We start from the raw sequence: 15,202 nt of genomic DNA on the forward strand, positions 1-15,202 counted from the left end.
GGAGGCAGGTCCCAGTTCCTCATCACTTCTCACTTTTCACGTTTGAGTTCCTCTGAACACTGTCATCACCTTCAGAACCCAGGGACCCCTGCAACGCACTCACAAGGAGCGCACGCTGTGTTTCGGAACTGCCTTGACCACCTTCTGCAACTTGCCTGTTCCCAATCTCTTTCCTTTAGATGGTGCTCTCCTCTAGAGGTGTGATAAAGGGAGACTGGCGTGTTAATGGTTGTTAATACGTTAATTTGTTATTTGAAGTTTAGCATGGTTTTACTCATATGCTCTCTCAAGGGGGTGAGTCCCAGCCAGCACTTCAGGCTTGATGGAGGAGATGTTTAGGGCCAGGCAGGCATCTTGATGTTCTTAAGTTGGCCTTCCTAGGGAGCCACCCATTCAATTAGTGGGTCAACTTGGCATTGCTTGTGCCTCACATCCTATGGCATCTTCTAAGATGTGATCCAATTGTAATGTTTATCTCTTCTGCTCAGAGGGACTGAGAGACTAAGATACTTTTGTTTGGGGGATGGGATGCTTACTATTAAAATAGGTTTTAAACCAGGTTTTGTTCCCAGTATAACTCCTCATGATTTAGATAACAGGAGTGCCAGAGAAATCCAGGAAAGATAAAAGGCAGCTCCATTTTGTAAAGCCTGAATGTTTACTTCTGCTCCCACTTCAGATTTGGGGTAACTTGGGAGAAGCCACTTAAATCTTTTGGTATCTCAGTTTCCCCAGGTGTTGTAAAGCATTGTCTGTACATCATATTATCTGAGGACCTGAAGAGACAATATAGAAAAGGAGCTAAAAAGAGCTCTGTCACTGGGATTTGTGTTTCTGACTTTGCCTTTACTGAATAGGTAAGATGCTGAATGTAAAGACGGGTTAAAATAGAGCTATGCAAATGTAAACCACCCGTTTTCCCAATGGAATCAAATGGACCACCAAGTACTTGGTTCAAGATCCATTTGGTTGAGGTGCAGAAAGGGTTACGTCCAGGGGTGGGACTCAGCAGTTTCTAGAGAGTGATATTGCATAGCTCTTCTTAATCCCACACCTGCAGCACATTAGAGAAAGTGGGGTTAGTCAATCATGTATTGTTATTTTTACTTATGGTTGGGCAGTCCATGCCTGTAGGGGGTTCAAAACCTTCTTCCAAGCATTCTCCGGTTACGCTGTCACATGGGCCTCCCCCGCAGTTGCACACTATAGGAAACAAAACAAGAGACGAGAGATTCACTTCTTAATGCTTCAAATATGGCAATATTTTCCTGGTTTCTAGAAATACTAGCTGTTAGTGTATAATTCTTCAGTCGGGATTCATTACATTTTTCCTTAAGACTGTGTAGACTCTATGATACAGAGATTATGCCCTTCACCCAGTTAAGCTCCAGCCCAATGAGATTTTCAAAGGTGACCCTGGACAAAACTGAATCTAAGTTTTTTAGGATTTCTCTCCCAACACTTTGGGATTCTGACATGACAGTGCAATTGCTTTAGTCCAAAGAAGTCCTCTTAAATTTCACAAGGTGCTAAATGACCATGGAACAACTCATCATTCAAATGGAAATTGAAAGGCATCCCTTCCTTGCAGACTGATACTCCAGTTTAATTTAACTCGGGGGTTGATCACTGCCAAGTGTGAGGGAGGAGCAGCTCAGCAAGGCGTGAGTGAGGAGGCCCAGGAGCAATTCTTGGCTCCCACTGTGCTTGACCTTTGGCAAGACAGACTCCAAACCTCCAAATGACAGCTATCAGTGCAATAAGAATAATGTGCTGGAAGGAATCAGGAATGTTATTACATGAATTTAGAAGACCTGGGAGCCCATTATTTATCTACTGATAATTTTCTATAATGCCTTTTGGAAAAAGCAAAAAGAAAAACCCAATTTCATCAGACTGTTCAATTTCCACTGAGTTTCCATGTGGGAATTAATTTCTAATATTTAAAGAGGAATTCTCTTACTATCTATGGTAACAATTAACTGGCATAGAATTAATGCATTTCCCCCCACTTCTTAACTGTCTTTACAGAATAATCATAAAAACCAGCTTCAAAGAGACATCTATTTATTACATTTCATCTGTTTAATGTTCCACAAAATGCAGATTTATTAAACCATTCAGCAAGATCATGCTTTACTGCTTCTAAAATTAGCTTCTCTTCCACGAGTGATCTGCATCTTTGTAGATTACACACAAGTTTAGTAAATGTTTTGAGAATCAGGATGTCAACCTTTCAGGCTTTGGTTTTGCCAACATTATTTCTGATGTCTGCCTTCTCTCCCTTTAGCCTGACTAGTCACAGTGCTCCTTCCTTTCTGCTGTCATTCTCAGGGTTATGCCTCTGTGCACATTGCTTTCTTGTAGACATGTTTACTTTTATTGTGACTTCTGCAGAACATATGTGTTACATTTTTTTATTTAAAACTCTTTACTCCTTGGATCTTTTCAAGTGGAAATCTGTTTCACTGAGAGGATTTCTTATAGAGGCATGCCGCAGGAGTACAATACCTCCTGCTCTTCCTCCCTCCCCTCAAAGTCACATGAGCATAAGAAATACTCAATCTCAGCCTTCCCGTATTCTTAGAGGAAAGCAATCTACTTCACTTTCTGTAGCAAGTGGTTTGGAGACATGATGAATAAAATTTGTGTATTTCAGTCTAATCAAATTAGAAAGATTTCTTATTTACTCTTATAATTTGAGGAAATCGGAGGGTGGTGGAGATTAAATGGTACCTCTGGCTAATTTGTTTGATGGAAATCTTGATTTTAGCCAAACATAACTAAAAGAAAGTGATATAGACCTCAGAATAAGAAGATTGATTTGAACCATGCAAGATTTCTTTTCTTCCTTTCTTTTTTTTTAAGAGGCAAGAGTCTCTCTGTCACACAGGCTGGAGTGCAGTGGCACAATCTTGGCTCATGGCAACCTTTGCCTCTGCCTCCCAGGTTCAAGGGGTCCTGGGTGGGACTATAGGCACCCACCACCATGTCCAGCAAATTTTTGTATTTTTAGTAGAGACAGAGTTTTGTCATGTTGGCCAGGCTGTTCTCAAACTCCTGGCCCCAAATGATCCATCCATCTTGGCCTCCCAAAGTGCTGGGATTACAGGATCGAGCCACTGTGCCTGGCCTCAACCATGCAAGATTTCATTCAGTCTCCTCATTAATGGTAGGTGATCCATAGAAATCTGATTTATTTCTTTGATTAGAACTGGAAGGATATAAGATGCTGAGACAAAAGTTCATTTGTGTTAGTGTCTCCTAGTTTATTCTACCCATGAGCAAAGTTATATTAGTAGCCTCGATAAAGATTTCTGTCTCTGGGGGTTTGGGATGCATATTCCTGAGGATGTACATTGCCCTGGAAAAGTGACAAGGGAGCACTTGCCATACTTCCCCAGGATAAATTCTTCATTTTAATTCAGTATTGGCAGAGGGTCATGCTGGCCAGGCAGCTGGCTGGGTATTTATGATACTGCACCTGCACAGTTCTTGGCTATCCTGGCGTCCCCATAGTAGCCAGGAGCGCAGCGTTCACAGTTGAATCCAGTGGTGTTGCGTAAGCAATTCCTACACTGGCCAGTGATTTCGTCACAATCTTCAAAAATCAGGTTGGGATCTGAATTTCCACTGCAGTCGCATTTCCTACAGGTGCTTCCAATAAGTAAGGGGTTTCCATAGTAACCAGGAGCACATCTGAAGAGGAATATCACACATTTAAACATTTAGCATCACGGTTTTTCTTCATTTTAATCTTATTTCCTACAAAGAAGAAAGATGTAGTGGATATTTGTTGATTTCCCTCCCAGAATCCATTTGCACTTCCTCATCTTATTCATAGGACCAGACTTTGTTTTTAAGTAACCACCCCTCTCCATTATGTTGTAGATCATCTGGTTTACTTTATCTGTAGGCCATTCAGTTCAGCCAAGGTTGAACAAGTATATCCAGCCAGGGAACTGATGTACACAAATAATCTATGATGGGTGGGAGCAGATATGCTAAAGGTACTGCAATGAGATGTAAGGTAGCGTACAGCTGGGAAATGTCCTAGCCACAATGTTAATAGCACCTCTACTGAGAAACACTGGTCTGAGTCACTATCTGTCTAGTCACAGTGAATTGTTTAAGTAACTAAGCTTGAGCCAATCTCTGCCTGGCATTCTCCTCACTGAAAGGGATTGATCTAGGAGTGTAGCTTGGGTTCTTGTTTGAGGGTTATGGGGTGGCATTCTCTCCATCTTCAGGTGAATGAAGAGGTAGCAGGTAGTACTCTTAGCTCCTGGCAGCAACTTGTGACTGAGCAAAGCCAGCCTGGAGTCAAAGCAGATGGCAGAGCTGAGAGTACCACAAATCAATGGAGTTGGAGCCCAGACTGCCATTCTTCTGGATGTTTTAGATATATGCACCTACAGAGGGCAGGTGCCTGCCTGCATTTATTGTCTGGGCAGAGCCAGTGCCTATGGTCATGCTGGCTGGGCCTTTAATGAGAAAGCCTGGCTGAGTTAGAGAATGGAGACTGAAATCCATCCAGCCTTTGCTTGCCTAGCCAAGTTGTGCACTCTAGGTCAGGCTGCCTCTGCCCAGAGGAAGAATTGCCTTTCCCTTCTTTTCCCAAAAGTGCCCTGCAGGGCAGCAGAGGCCCTGCTGTGACTGGTGGGCCTGTAGGTCCCATCTAAGGGAACAGCTGTTACTAGGCTCCAGTTGATTGTTGCCAGCCTAGAGCCTTGAGAGAATGAAGGACTTACATTGCCTTATTTTTTTTTTTTGGAGAAAAAAGTGGAAATTTGGATGTTTATGGCAATTTTAAAAAGTTGATTCAAACGAAGATCAAACTACATGCTTGTTGGCTGATTGTGCACTCTTTTTTGCTGTGGGCTCTAAACTAGTGTGTGGAAGATGGGCCAACTGCAGCTGCAGACACTTTGGGAGTAGCTGGAAGGAACATGTGGTCACACCATAATGGGATCGAAGGTCAGGTAGAGAAGTTAGTTCTGATGCATGAGAGAGAAAGAGAAAGAGAGTCAGAAAAAGGTTTTGAGCATGGTGGAAGTAGTAGTGAAGGAAGCTAGTACTGGCTTCAGAATGCCTGGAGCAGAGGGATGGGATGGGGTGCAAAAGGCCTGGGCTGGGGTGTTGGCCTTGGGAGTGGAAAGGAAGGGAGAGCTTTCCAAGGAAATCAACAAGCCCTGGCCAGTAATAATAAGTCACTACAATTTTGTTTTTATGGGATTCCCTTTAAAGTAAGGGAATCATGATGCAGACATTTTGAAAAACAGAGAAATTAAAAAAAAAACGTATCTGTAATCCCAAGACCCTAAAAAAGTCACTATCAACATTTTGTGTATGTTCCTTCAGCCTCTGTTCCTATGTCTCAGTTTCTTGGTGTAGTTGTAGTGACAGTATATTTCAGTTTTTAAACTCTTTACCTGCATTGAACCTCATAGCTTCATCTATGTGAGTTTATTTAGTTACCACAGACACCCTGGGAGGGCGGCCACACAGGCCTGGCATTCTGAGGCTGAGAGGCTACTTCAGTTTTCCTGGGTCACATAGCTAGAAAGTCACAGTGCAAGGCCTGAACCTTCCGACCGTGGAGTTCTTTCTTTTGCTCCACCCTGGACTACACTGCTGCTGCTGTAAGTGAAAGAGTGGATTCATCCAACAGAAGGACAATTCATGTCCATTTTACATAAGGCGTAGAGGGAGACAGGAGGAAGAAAAGCACATAGCCCATGCTCTGAAAGGACAGGAAATGAATTAAACATAATTATACATAATACGAACTCTAGAAATCAGCTCTATGAAATGATGGGGATGAATGTAGGTTTTATATAACCTACAAAGAGACATCCCAAGACGAAATATTCAATGAGTGTTGTTATTCACACTTTCTTATGTCTTTGCACCTCAGATTTATAGGCCTGCAAGTCCCCAAGCCAGCATAAAATATTCCTCTACGGAATATGTGGCTGGATTGAATTTCTGGCCTTGGTTGCAGTTCATCACACAGAGAATATTAGGCTCTTGAGCCAACTGAAATAAGACTCAGATCTACCAGCTCAATGTGTAGCTGGGAATCTTGAAGTCTTGGAGTGAAGGGGCTTGCCCAAGCTCAGACAGGTCACATGCCAGTAAATATCTTTCTATTTAATTCCACTGCATTTGCTCTCTGTAGGCAGTCCCCCGGTCTTTCACAAGATAAAACTCGAATTTTCTATTCTGTAAGTTGGAATTTCAATCACAGTGGAAACCTACTTTGAGTTACTCTGAGTCTCAAGAACATCTGGTGGTAGGCTCAGAGGAAATGCTAAAGTTGTAGTCCAAACTGTAGACCCTATGGATTTAATAAAATGAGCATACAAAAGTTTACTCATGACAGTCCCTGAGAAACCCCTACTTTTATAGATAGGAGCTAGAAGGCAGAGAAGCTAAATGACTTGTTCATTGCTGCATAGCTCAAACCCCTGTGGGACTCCAGGCTTCATGTTCTTTCCACTCCAGCAGTCTAGCATTAAAGAATGAACTAATTAATAAATTAATGATTATAAAAGTGCCCAGGCCTGCCCTCAAAGAACTGACAACAAAGACACAAGAGCACCAGTATTTGAGTTTAGAGTCAGCACTGGAGCCCTGGCACCCAGTAGCCTGGTCCTATTTTTTTTCTTCCCTAATCTCTAGTTTATTAATGAATTGATCCACCCAGGGAAAATAGAACTGATAAGTTTATAGCTCAAATGAAAGGATTGTGACATATGAACTTTGTCATTTTTGTTAGTGATGATATTATTTGGGCAAAATGGAAAACCAAAAGATATGTCGTTTAGAAAAAAAAGATCATTTTGACCAAATACTTTGTTTTAGGAATGTTTAAAGCTCTCCTCCTTTTCTCTTTCTCATTCGCTCCTCCTCCTGGGTCTATACAGCTGCCACTGAAAGTCTTTATCAAGAGTGCCTCAAACTCCTGGGCTAGGTGGCTCAGAAACCTTTCTAGGAGGATGTCACTCTGTAGCTGTCAATGGGATTAAATAAGATGACATAAAAAAACAAACATTTATTGCAAAGTAGGTGTCAAGTAAACGCTCTCCACTTCTTTATGAAAGACTGAGAAATAAGGCTAGGAAAACATATGTAACCTAACTCAGGGTCACAGGGCAAGAATCCAGGAGTTGGTCAACCCAGAGAATACAGAGTCATAAGAACTATTTGCAAATAACAGGGCTTAAGTGTGAAAAACTTGATGTCTTTAGAGAGCATTAGACTAAATCCCCACACCACAGTAAGCTTCAATAAACGTTAGCTTTCTCTTGTTCTTTTTCCTTTTTCTTCTTTGCCATCATCGAAATCATTATTATTATCACCTTCATCTCTGATGATACTGTGTTCTGCCCTTCCTGTTAGGGGTTTAAGTCACTTTGGATTTGCTTTAATTTGCCCCATTCTTTCCTTCTGACCCTTAAGCAATAAGATTTATATGATCAACCATGCAGTCTTAGCATGTTGCTCACTCCACTACCAAATTTAATGCAGAGAAGTGTACTATCGATAAAGCTGCTATGGGAGGCGGTTTGGAATACTGAGTTATTTAGATCCTATGACTGAAAATAGTATTGAATGTTGAGGGTCCTGGGTTTTACTTTTGGATTTATTGCTAACCCAATTGTGTGATGTTAGATTAAGTCTCTCCATAGCTCAAGAGTCTCAGGTTCCTTATCTTACTTTTTAAATGAGCTAAGTATACACACACACGCACACACACACACACACACACACACACACTACACACATTACTATATATCATATATTTGGGGGTGGGTGAAGCTGGTGAGTCCTGAACAAGGATTTTTTTTCCCTTTTTTGTATTAGTTGACATGTAATGGTACATATTTATGGGATACAGAGTGGGATACACGTAGTCCCATATGTGTATACAATGTATAATGATCAAATCAAGGTAATTAACATCCCATCACCTAGAACATTTATCACTTCTGTGTATTGTGAACATTCAAAATCCTTTTTTCTAGCTTTTTGAAAACAGAAACTTAATTATTAACCGTATTCACCCTAGAATGCTGTAGAAAGCTACAACTTATTCCTCCCATCTAGTTGTAAGTTTGTATCTGTTAACCAACATTTCCCTATCCTTCCTCCCCATCACCCCCGCCACCTTTCCCAGACTCTAATAATCAGAATTATTCTACTTCTATGAGCTCAATTTTTTTTAGCTACCTCATATGTGAGAGAACATGTGGCATAAAAAATGTGGGCTGCTTCACGATTCCGCACGTCATCCCTGCACAGAGGCCATCCTAATCTTCTTTGGGCTGTTCCAATTTTAGCATATATGCTGCCCAAGGGAGCACCTCATCTTCAAAGTGTTCTTAGTTGTTCCTACTGGGATGAGAATGAGAATTGCAAAACTCTTCCTACAAGGCTTGTGCATTTAATAATTATTTGCATCAGAAGACAACTTCCTTTGCAACCTTTAGTCAGCCAGACTCAGTCAACTCTGGGTCACCCTTTCCGTTTTCCTGGAATAGGGTGGAAGGTTGGGGGTAAAACGGCAAGGAATGATTGACTCTTGTCACTACTTAGTATCTTTTTTTAAAGGAACATTAAAAGTGCTGTTGTTATTTTTTATTGAGAAAACTTATTTTTACTCAATAAAATTATTTAAAAATAATTGAGGCCTTCAACATGTCAGATACTGTGTTGGGGGAAGAACAGACAGAGAAGGAATATGATGCTGCATCTGTCTAGCAGCTCATAGTTTCACAGACAGATGAAGCCATTGTGTGACTTAAATTATGTCTCACTTTCTTCTCTGTAAATAAAAATGAAAATGGTGTCCCATAGGATTTTGGGTGCTCTTCTGAGGCTTAAATCATTGTCTGTAAAGTTTTTACAACAGTGCCTGATATATAGCCCAGTAAGTACTTAATAAATGTTATTGTTTTATCACGTGATCATGGTCTAAATACAATACAATGTGGAAAGCTTGCCAGCTGATCTGGTAGAGTTGGGGGGCAGCATGTCCAACATGGGAAGTTTAAAGTATGAGACACGAGAAGGTCTTTAGGGAGGAAAGACATGCAGGGCCCAGAGCAGCCAAGACTCATGAACCTAATTGTTATGACAAGGCAGGTGAGTGCGCTTGAGCTGTTTTTCACACAATAGTGTAAGAGATAGAGTAAGTAAAACATGTTTTATGTTTTAGACCAATGATTCTCAAATTGTACATATGTAACATGGATCCTTTTAAAAGGAAAAGCATTTTCATATAATTACTCCCTCCAGTGTTAAATTATGTTTAAATATTCCAGACACAAAGCTAGGTGGAAGCTCCTTATGTCCACGGTTGTTACATAAAAACCAAAATAAATTTTCAATTACAACATAAATAAAACTATAAACGAATCAATTTCAGATTCACATTAATTCAATAGTTGACGTTGCCTTGTAACTAAATGGCCACTTATAAAATGACATGGTAGAGACTACCTGAGTCCAGCATGCAAATCCAGCTATGTGCCATGTGATGAGTCATTTCTCTCATCAATATTCATTTTGGAATCTTTAGTTTTACAGTTTGCCTTGATGTCAGCCACTTGACCTCCAGTTGTCTGAAATGTGTTGTTGACATACTGTTACCTCTGTTTTCTCCCAGCACCGAGGGAGATCTTCCCTTATTATAATGTGACACAGCAGAAAGTCCAGAACATGTTTCAATGAATGTTTTCCTCAAAGTTATTATTAAAATTAAATGTAAAATTAGGAAAATATTCACTGAGAACTCATGAACCTTCTTTTCTGAGGACAACCAATGTTCTTAAGTCACAGTTTGAAAAATATTTCCCTGGTGTGAGAGTGGTATTGAAGCTCAAGGTAGAGCAGTAGTTCACAAAGCAGAGTCCTGGTGCATGAGAATCCAATGGGAGGTCAAAATACAGGTCCTGGGCCTCACCCCTGGATATTCTTTTTCAGTGTGGTGAAGGGGAGTTGGGGAGGACTCAGGAATCCAGAGTTTTCCAGGAGACACTTGGACACAGATTTGAAAATCACCACTTGACTCAATCATCTCTGAAGTGCAAAAAGACCTAGAGTGTTCTTGATTTGGAATAATTTTTACATTTGTTTAAAATACATATCCATGCAAATCAGCTGCATATTTAGAAAATCTCTTTTGGAGAGGTTCAAGTTCACAAATATATTGAAAACACAGATTAGGTGAAGGTTAACTCAAGCAACTTAAGAGCTTGGCTGTTCAAGCAGAAATCCTCCTCTTATTCCCAGGGTTGAACACAAATCAAAAGCAGCAAAGGCTGCCACCATTTGGAAGATGTAGCCCTTCTGGTTCAGTTTCCTTATCTGCAAAATGACAAAATACAACCTTCTCTAAGGTGGTTGTGAAAATGACAGATGAATAATGTAAAGTAACAAGGACATAAGTGATCATTAATCAATGGCATTATTTAGCTCAGAGCCTTAATTTCTAGCTAAGAAAACTCAGGGAAATGGGCCAACATGTCCCAGGCACACATTTGCCAGTGGCAGAAGGTGGACAATGACCACCATGACTCATACTGTCATTGGTTAATTCTTATTGTTTATTCAGTGCCAGGTCCCATACAAAAAATTTTACAGTATTATCTCTTCATAGTTTAATGAGATGGGTAACTTTATTTTCTCCGTACTGTACAAGTGGAAATTGGCATTTGGAGAGAGAGGTCAAAGAACTTGCCTGGGCAGGTCGCAAAGTGGTGGAGCTGAGATTCAAACTCAGACAAGCTGATGCTCAAATCTCCTCTTTTCAATACTTTACTTTCACTTCCCAAACTAGTGCTCTTGTGTAGAGCCTACCGCTCCAGCAGCAGATCTGACTTAGCCTTACTGGGTCATGGCAGAGCCCATGAGCCTCCTATGTGCGCTGAGGCATTTATCACCTGCAATTCCTTGTCAGAGGTGGGCATGCTGTCCTGTTGGGAAGGTTGGGATGACAGAACACTTCTCTGCACCCCTGTGTGATTTTACAGGACTGTGCCCTTAGGGCCCAAGCGATTTCACTTCTGGGAGCTTTGCATCTGGTCAGCAGGGCTCTATCTAAGGCCATTACTTTTCCCATAGGAGCCATCGAACACCCCATTAGCAATACTGCTTAGTCGTTAGCAAACTAAACTGAATTTAACCTCAGACACCCAAGAGAAAAAGTTCCATCCTGGCTGATTAACAATCATTACAGACCTCCAGTGAGCCAGAAAATGAGTAAATCAGGTGCCTCCTATTCCTGTGTCCCCAAGTAAGGAAATATAAGATCAGTGTGTCACAAATATTAATGAACCCAATGTAATCTAATCATCTCTGTCAGTCCCTCCTAATAGATGAAACTCATGTGGGTCCTAAGCTCACTTTCTCTTTTACGGCAATAAATAAATTAAAAAAATCTATAACTCTTTAGTGAAATAATTATCCACATTTTGCACACTTAATAATCATAATAACAAACCCTTCCAAGTGCAAAGATTTTTCTCTAGATCACAGACACTGTGGCTTTTGTTTGTTTGTTATGTTTCAGACCCACTTTGTGAGAGAGAGAGGGTGTTTTCTTTGGAAGTGAGATTGCTTATAATTTAAAGTTTATATTTTAAGCCCCAGGTTGAGTTTGTAAGCCTGTCTGTGCTGTTGAGGGCCTGCAGGTGAGTGACTGAACGCATGACTAGTTCCGCTTGGGCCTTCCTTCTCTGTCTCTAGGCACTGCACATCATTTAGCTGCCTAAACACAATGGTGAGGGCAACGCTAATGGCATTTTGTTAAAAATAAGAAGACTTGGCCAGGCACAGTGGCTCACGCCTGTAATCCCAACACTTTGGGAGGCCAAGGCAGGTGGATCACAAGGTCAGGAGTTTGAGACCAACCTGGCCAATAGGTGAAACCCTATCTCTACTAAAAATACAAAAATTAGCTGGGCATGGTGGCAGATGCCTGTAGTACCAACTACTTGGGAGGTTGAGGCAGGAGAATTGCTTGAACCTGGGCAATGGAGGTTGCAGTGAGCTAAGAGCATGCCACTGAACTCCAGCCTGGGCAACAAAGTGAGACTCCATGTCAAAAATAAATAAATAAAATAAAAATTAAGAAGAACTGTCTAAGAGACTCTTTTAGCAAAAGCCATTTTATCTTACAACACTGTGAGCAGCTGGCAGGTAGAGCAAATGGGAAACATCTTACTAGGAGTCATTCAGCAGAAAGCCTCTCATGCTCTGTGGAGAAAGCCTTTCTTACATGAGCAAACCTCAGACCAGTTTAGCCAGGAATGTCATGTGCTTTTCAAAAGAAGACATTTATGTGGCCAACAAACACATGAAAAAAAGGTCATCATCACTGGTCATTAGAGAAATGCAAATCAAAACCACAATGAGCTATCTCATGCCAGTTAGAATGATCATTAAAAAGTCAGGAAACAACAAATGCTGGAAAGGACGTGGAGAAATAGGAATGCTTTTACACTGTGGGTAGAAGTGTCAATTAGTTCAACCATTGTGGAAGACAGTGTGGTGATTCCTCAGGGATCTAGAAATAGAAATACCATTTGACCCAGCAATCCCATTACTGGGTGTATACCCAAAGGATTATAAATCATTCCATTATAAAGACACAATCACATGTATGTTTATTGCAGCACTATTTATAATAGCAAAGACTTGGAACCAACCCAAATGCCCATCAATGATAGACTGGATAAAGAAAATGTGGCAGATATACACCATGGAATATGATGCAGCCATTAAAAAGGATGAGTTCATGTCCTTTGCAGGGACATGGATGAACTTGGAAACCATGATTCTCAGCAAACTAACACAGGAACAGAAAACCAAACACTGCATATTCTCATTCATAAATGAGTGTTGGACAATGAGAGCACATGGACACAAGGAGGGGAACATCACATACCAGGGCCTGTCAGGGGATAGGAGGCAAGGGGAGGGAAAGCATTAAGAGAAATACCTAATGTAGATGACAGGTTGATGGGTGCAGCAAACTACCATGACACGTGTATACCTATGTAACAAACCTACATGTTCTGCAAATGTATCCTGAACTTAAAGTATAAGAAAAAGAAAAAAAAGAAAAGAGTGTCATGTGTAAATACCAGCCAGGGATCTAGAAAATCCAAACTCCTGTGGAATTAGTTTACTTTTTAGGAGATGGTATAAAGCATGGGCTAAATAATAGCTTTGTGGGTTTCCCCCCCAATTTATTGCTCTACTGACAAAAAGTGATTCATTTTTTATTTATTGAGGAAACCTCACTCTTTTTTGGGAAACATTAATTTTATTACTCTTTCTCTATGATGGAGAGAGAAAAGAGTGTTACCAAAACCACCTAGAGAATCTTTTCAAAATATGTATCATCGATTTCCTTTTCCCCTGTGTGCTTATCCTGAGATGTGGCCCTGGCCTGGAGCCCTGGGAAGCATATAGCTATTTGTTGTATCTGGGGCATGGGATTTGGGAAAATCTTCCCTAAGGGGTTTTGAAATGTGGTCCCTCCAGCCCTCTTAAGCATCTCCTTTAATACCGACTGAATGGGAGTATGGCAGAGTTGTTGAGTTATAGAAACAGAAAGCTTCCTTGGACCTACACAGAAAATAGAGCATTTTATTGGCTTACCTTTCACAGTTAGGTCCAGCATAATTTTCTTTACAAATGCACCGAACAGCTCCATTTTTCCTATAGCAGGATTCTGCAAAACTAAAATTGGAAGCAAATATTAGACATGGATTTCATACATCACTGAAGAGACTGTCTTAACTTTTTATTAGATCATCTCTATGTTGGTCCCATTAAAGTTCTAATGGGTGCAATCATTTTCTTTATTTAAATTTATTGTACACATTTACCTTGCAGATAAGTTTAGGCCAGAAGGCCCCAAAAGATGATGCCACTCGTTGGTGGGACCATTTCCCAGGTCTTATATAGATATTTCAAGCACAAGTTCAAAACATGTATTCCAAAGCCAGAAATAAAATAATTGAATTCTACCTGCAATTTTGGATTTTTTGAAGAATCCCCTTTATTTCCATCACTGTCTGGAAATTCATTTGAAAGTTTCCCCCATTTTTCTATACCAGAACTTGTCTAGTTTTAAAGGGAGGAACCAGTTCTAAACTATAGAATCTCCACAGAATTTTGATTTCTTTGGTGTGCACTTTAAATATTGGAGATAAGGGTGCTGAGACTGGCTGCGTTGATTGAAGTCCCAGTCAAGTACTGCAGCAAGACACAGGACCCACCACAGAAGGGTTTTACCCCTTAGAAACTTCTTTCTTCTTCTTTCTTTTTTAAAAGATAATAAACATTAGGATGTAGGACAAAAAAGTAATAAAATTATTGGTTTAGTGGAATAAATAAGTCTCCTCATTATTAAGGCAAAGGAAATGGGGTCATGCTCCCCACGTGTTTGGGAAATTCTACATAGACACATGAATTGTGCAGGGCATGGGGTGTGCGTGTGGGTGTAAAATTTTAACCCTTTCTTTTAAATTAGCTTTGGCTTTGGTACTGAACAACCAGATAGTGTGACCCGCTGCTCTCTTGTTTCTTTATGTATCAGCAATTTTACACTAACGGTCTTTGGAGGAAAGCAAAAGGGTGTGTTTATTTCTTTGATGACACTTATAAAATCAGTCAGAAAACAATATGTGCTTTTCAGTGAAAGGCAACACCCACAATTTATTTTCTCTAACAGTTTGATAAAAACATTCTAACAGTTACATTTCTTTGGCCTTTTATCCTTTATTTTGCTTGTTCTGATTTCTTAGCCTACTTAAGGAACCACTGTCAGTTAAGAAGAGTCCAGAGCACGGGCCCCCGTGTCCATCTTTCTTTGAAGGTGTTCCACCCAGCAGCCCGCCCACGCTTGAAGGATGCAACATCTGCTGGGGGCATCTGGAGTCATCTGCCTGTAGCTGACGCCCTGCTGTTTCAAACAGATGACAGTTTCCTTAATTGGAGCAATTTCCATAGCTAGTGGTAGAGATGGAGGATATCTGGCCAACCCCCAAATAAATACATGGACATTACGCAAATGGTCCTGGGAACGGCTGCATGACCACTGGTCTCTGTGGCAAAGGCAGACACCAAGGAAGTGCCAGCCCCAAGGATTCATTTTTGTTTTTCATCAGAATTAAATGTTTAT

General features: G+C 40.7%; 1 protein-coding gene and 1 non-coding gene across 10 annotated transcripts in view; both read right to left on the reverse strand.

Moving 5' to 3' along the window:
• LAMA4 (laminin subunit alpha 4) overlaps positions 1 to 15,202 on the reverse strand; it is a 209,616-nt gene that overhangs the window by 91,633 nt on the left and 102,781 nt on the right. For 4 of the 9 annotated variants that reach the window (XM_054254353.2, XM_054254352.2, XM_035296545.3 and 1 more), the window contains exons 5-7: positions 13,675 to 13,755; positions 3,485 to 3,699; positions 1,108 to 1,203 (exon numbers count right to left, since the gene is read on the reverse strand). In XM_054254353.2, coding sequence (XP_054110328.2) covers positions 1,108 to 1,203; positions 3,485 to 3,699; positions 13,675 to 13,755 — 392 coding nt within the window. Of the gene's footprint in view, positions 1 to 1,107; positions 1,204 to 3,484; positions 3,700 to 8,235; positions 8,401 to 13,674; positions 13,756 to 15,202 lie in introns of those variants that run through there. The other 5 variants (XM_078369971.1, XM_035296546.3, XM_078369970.1 and 2 more) reach the window with 3 other exon arrangements.
• Positions 8,263 to 8,369, reverse strand: LOC118153296 (U6 spliceosomal RNA). Its single transcript, XR_004742551.1, has one exon. It is a non-coding gene; the product is annotated as a U6 spliceosomal RNA (small nuclear RNA).

This window comes from Callithrix jacchus, chromosome 4 (assembly GCF_049354715.1).
Source record: "Callithrix jacchus isolate 240 chromosome 4, calJac240_pri, whole genome shotgun sequence".
In the NCBI taxonomy this organism is placed as follows: domain Eukaryota; kingdom Metazoa; phylum Chordata; class Mammalia; order Primates; family Cebidae; genus Callithrix; species Callithrix jacchus.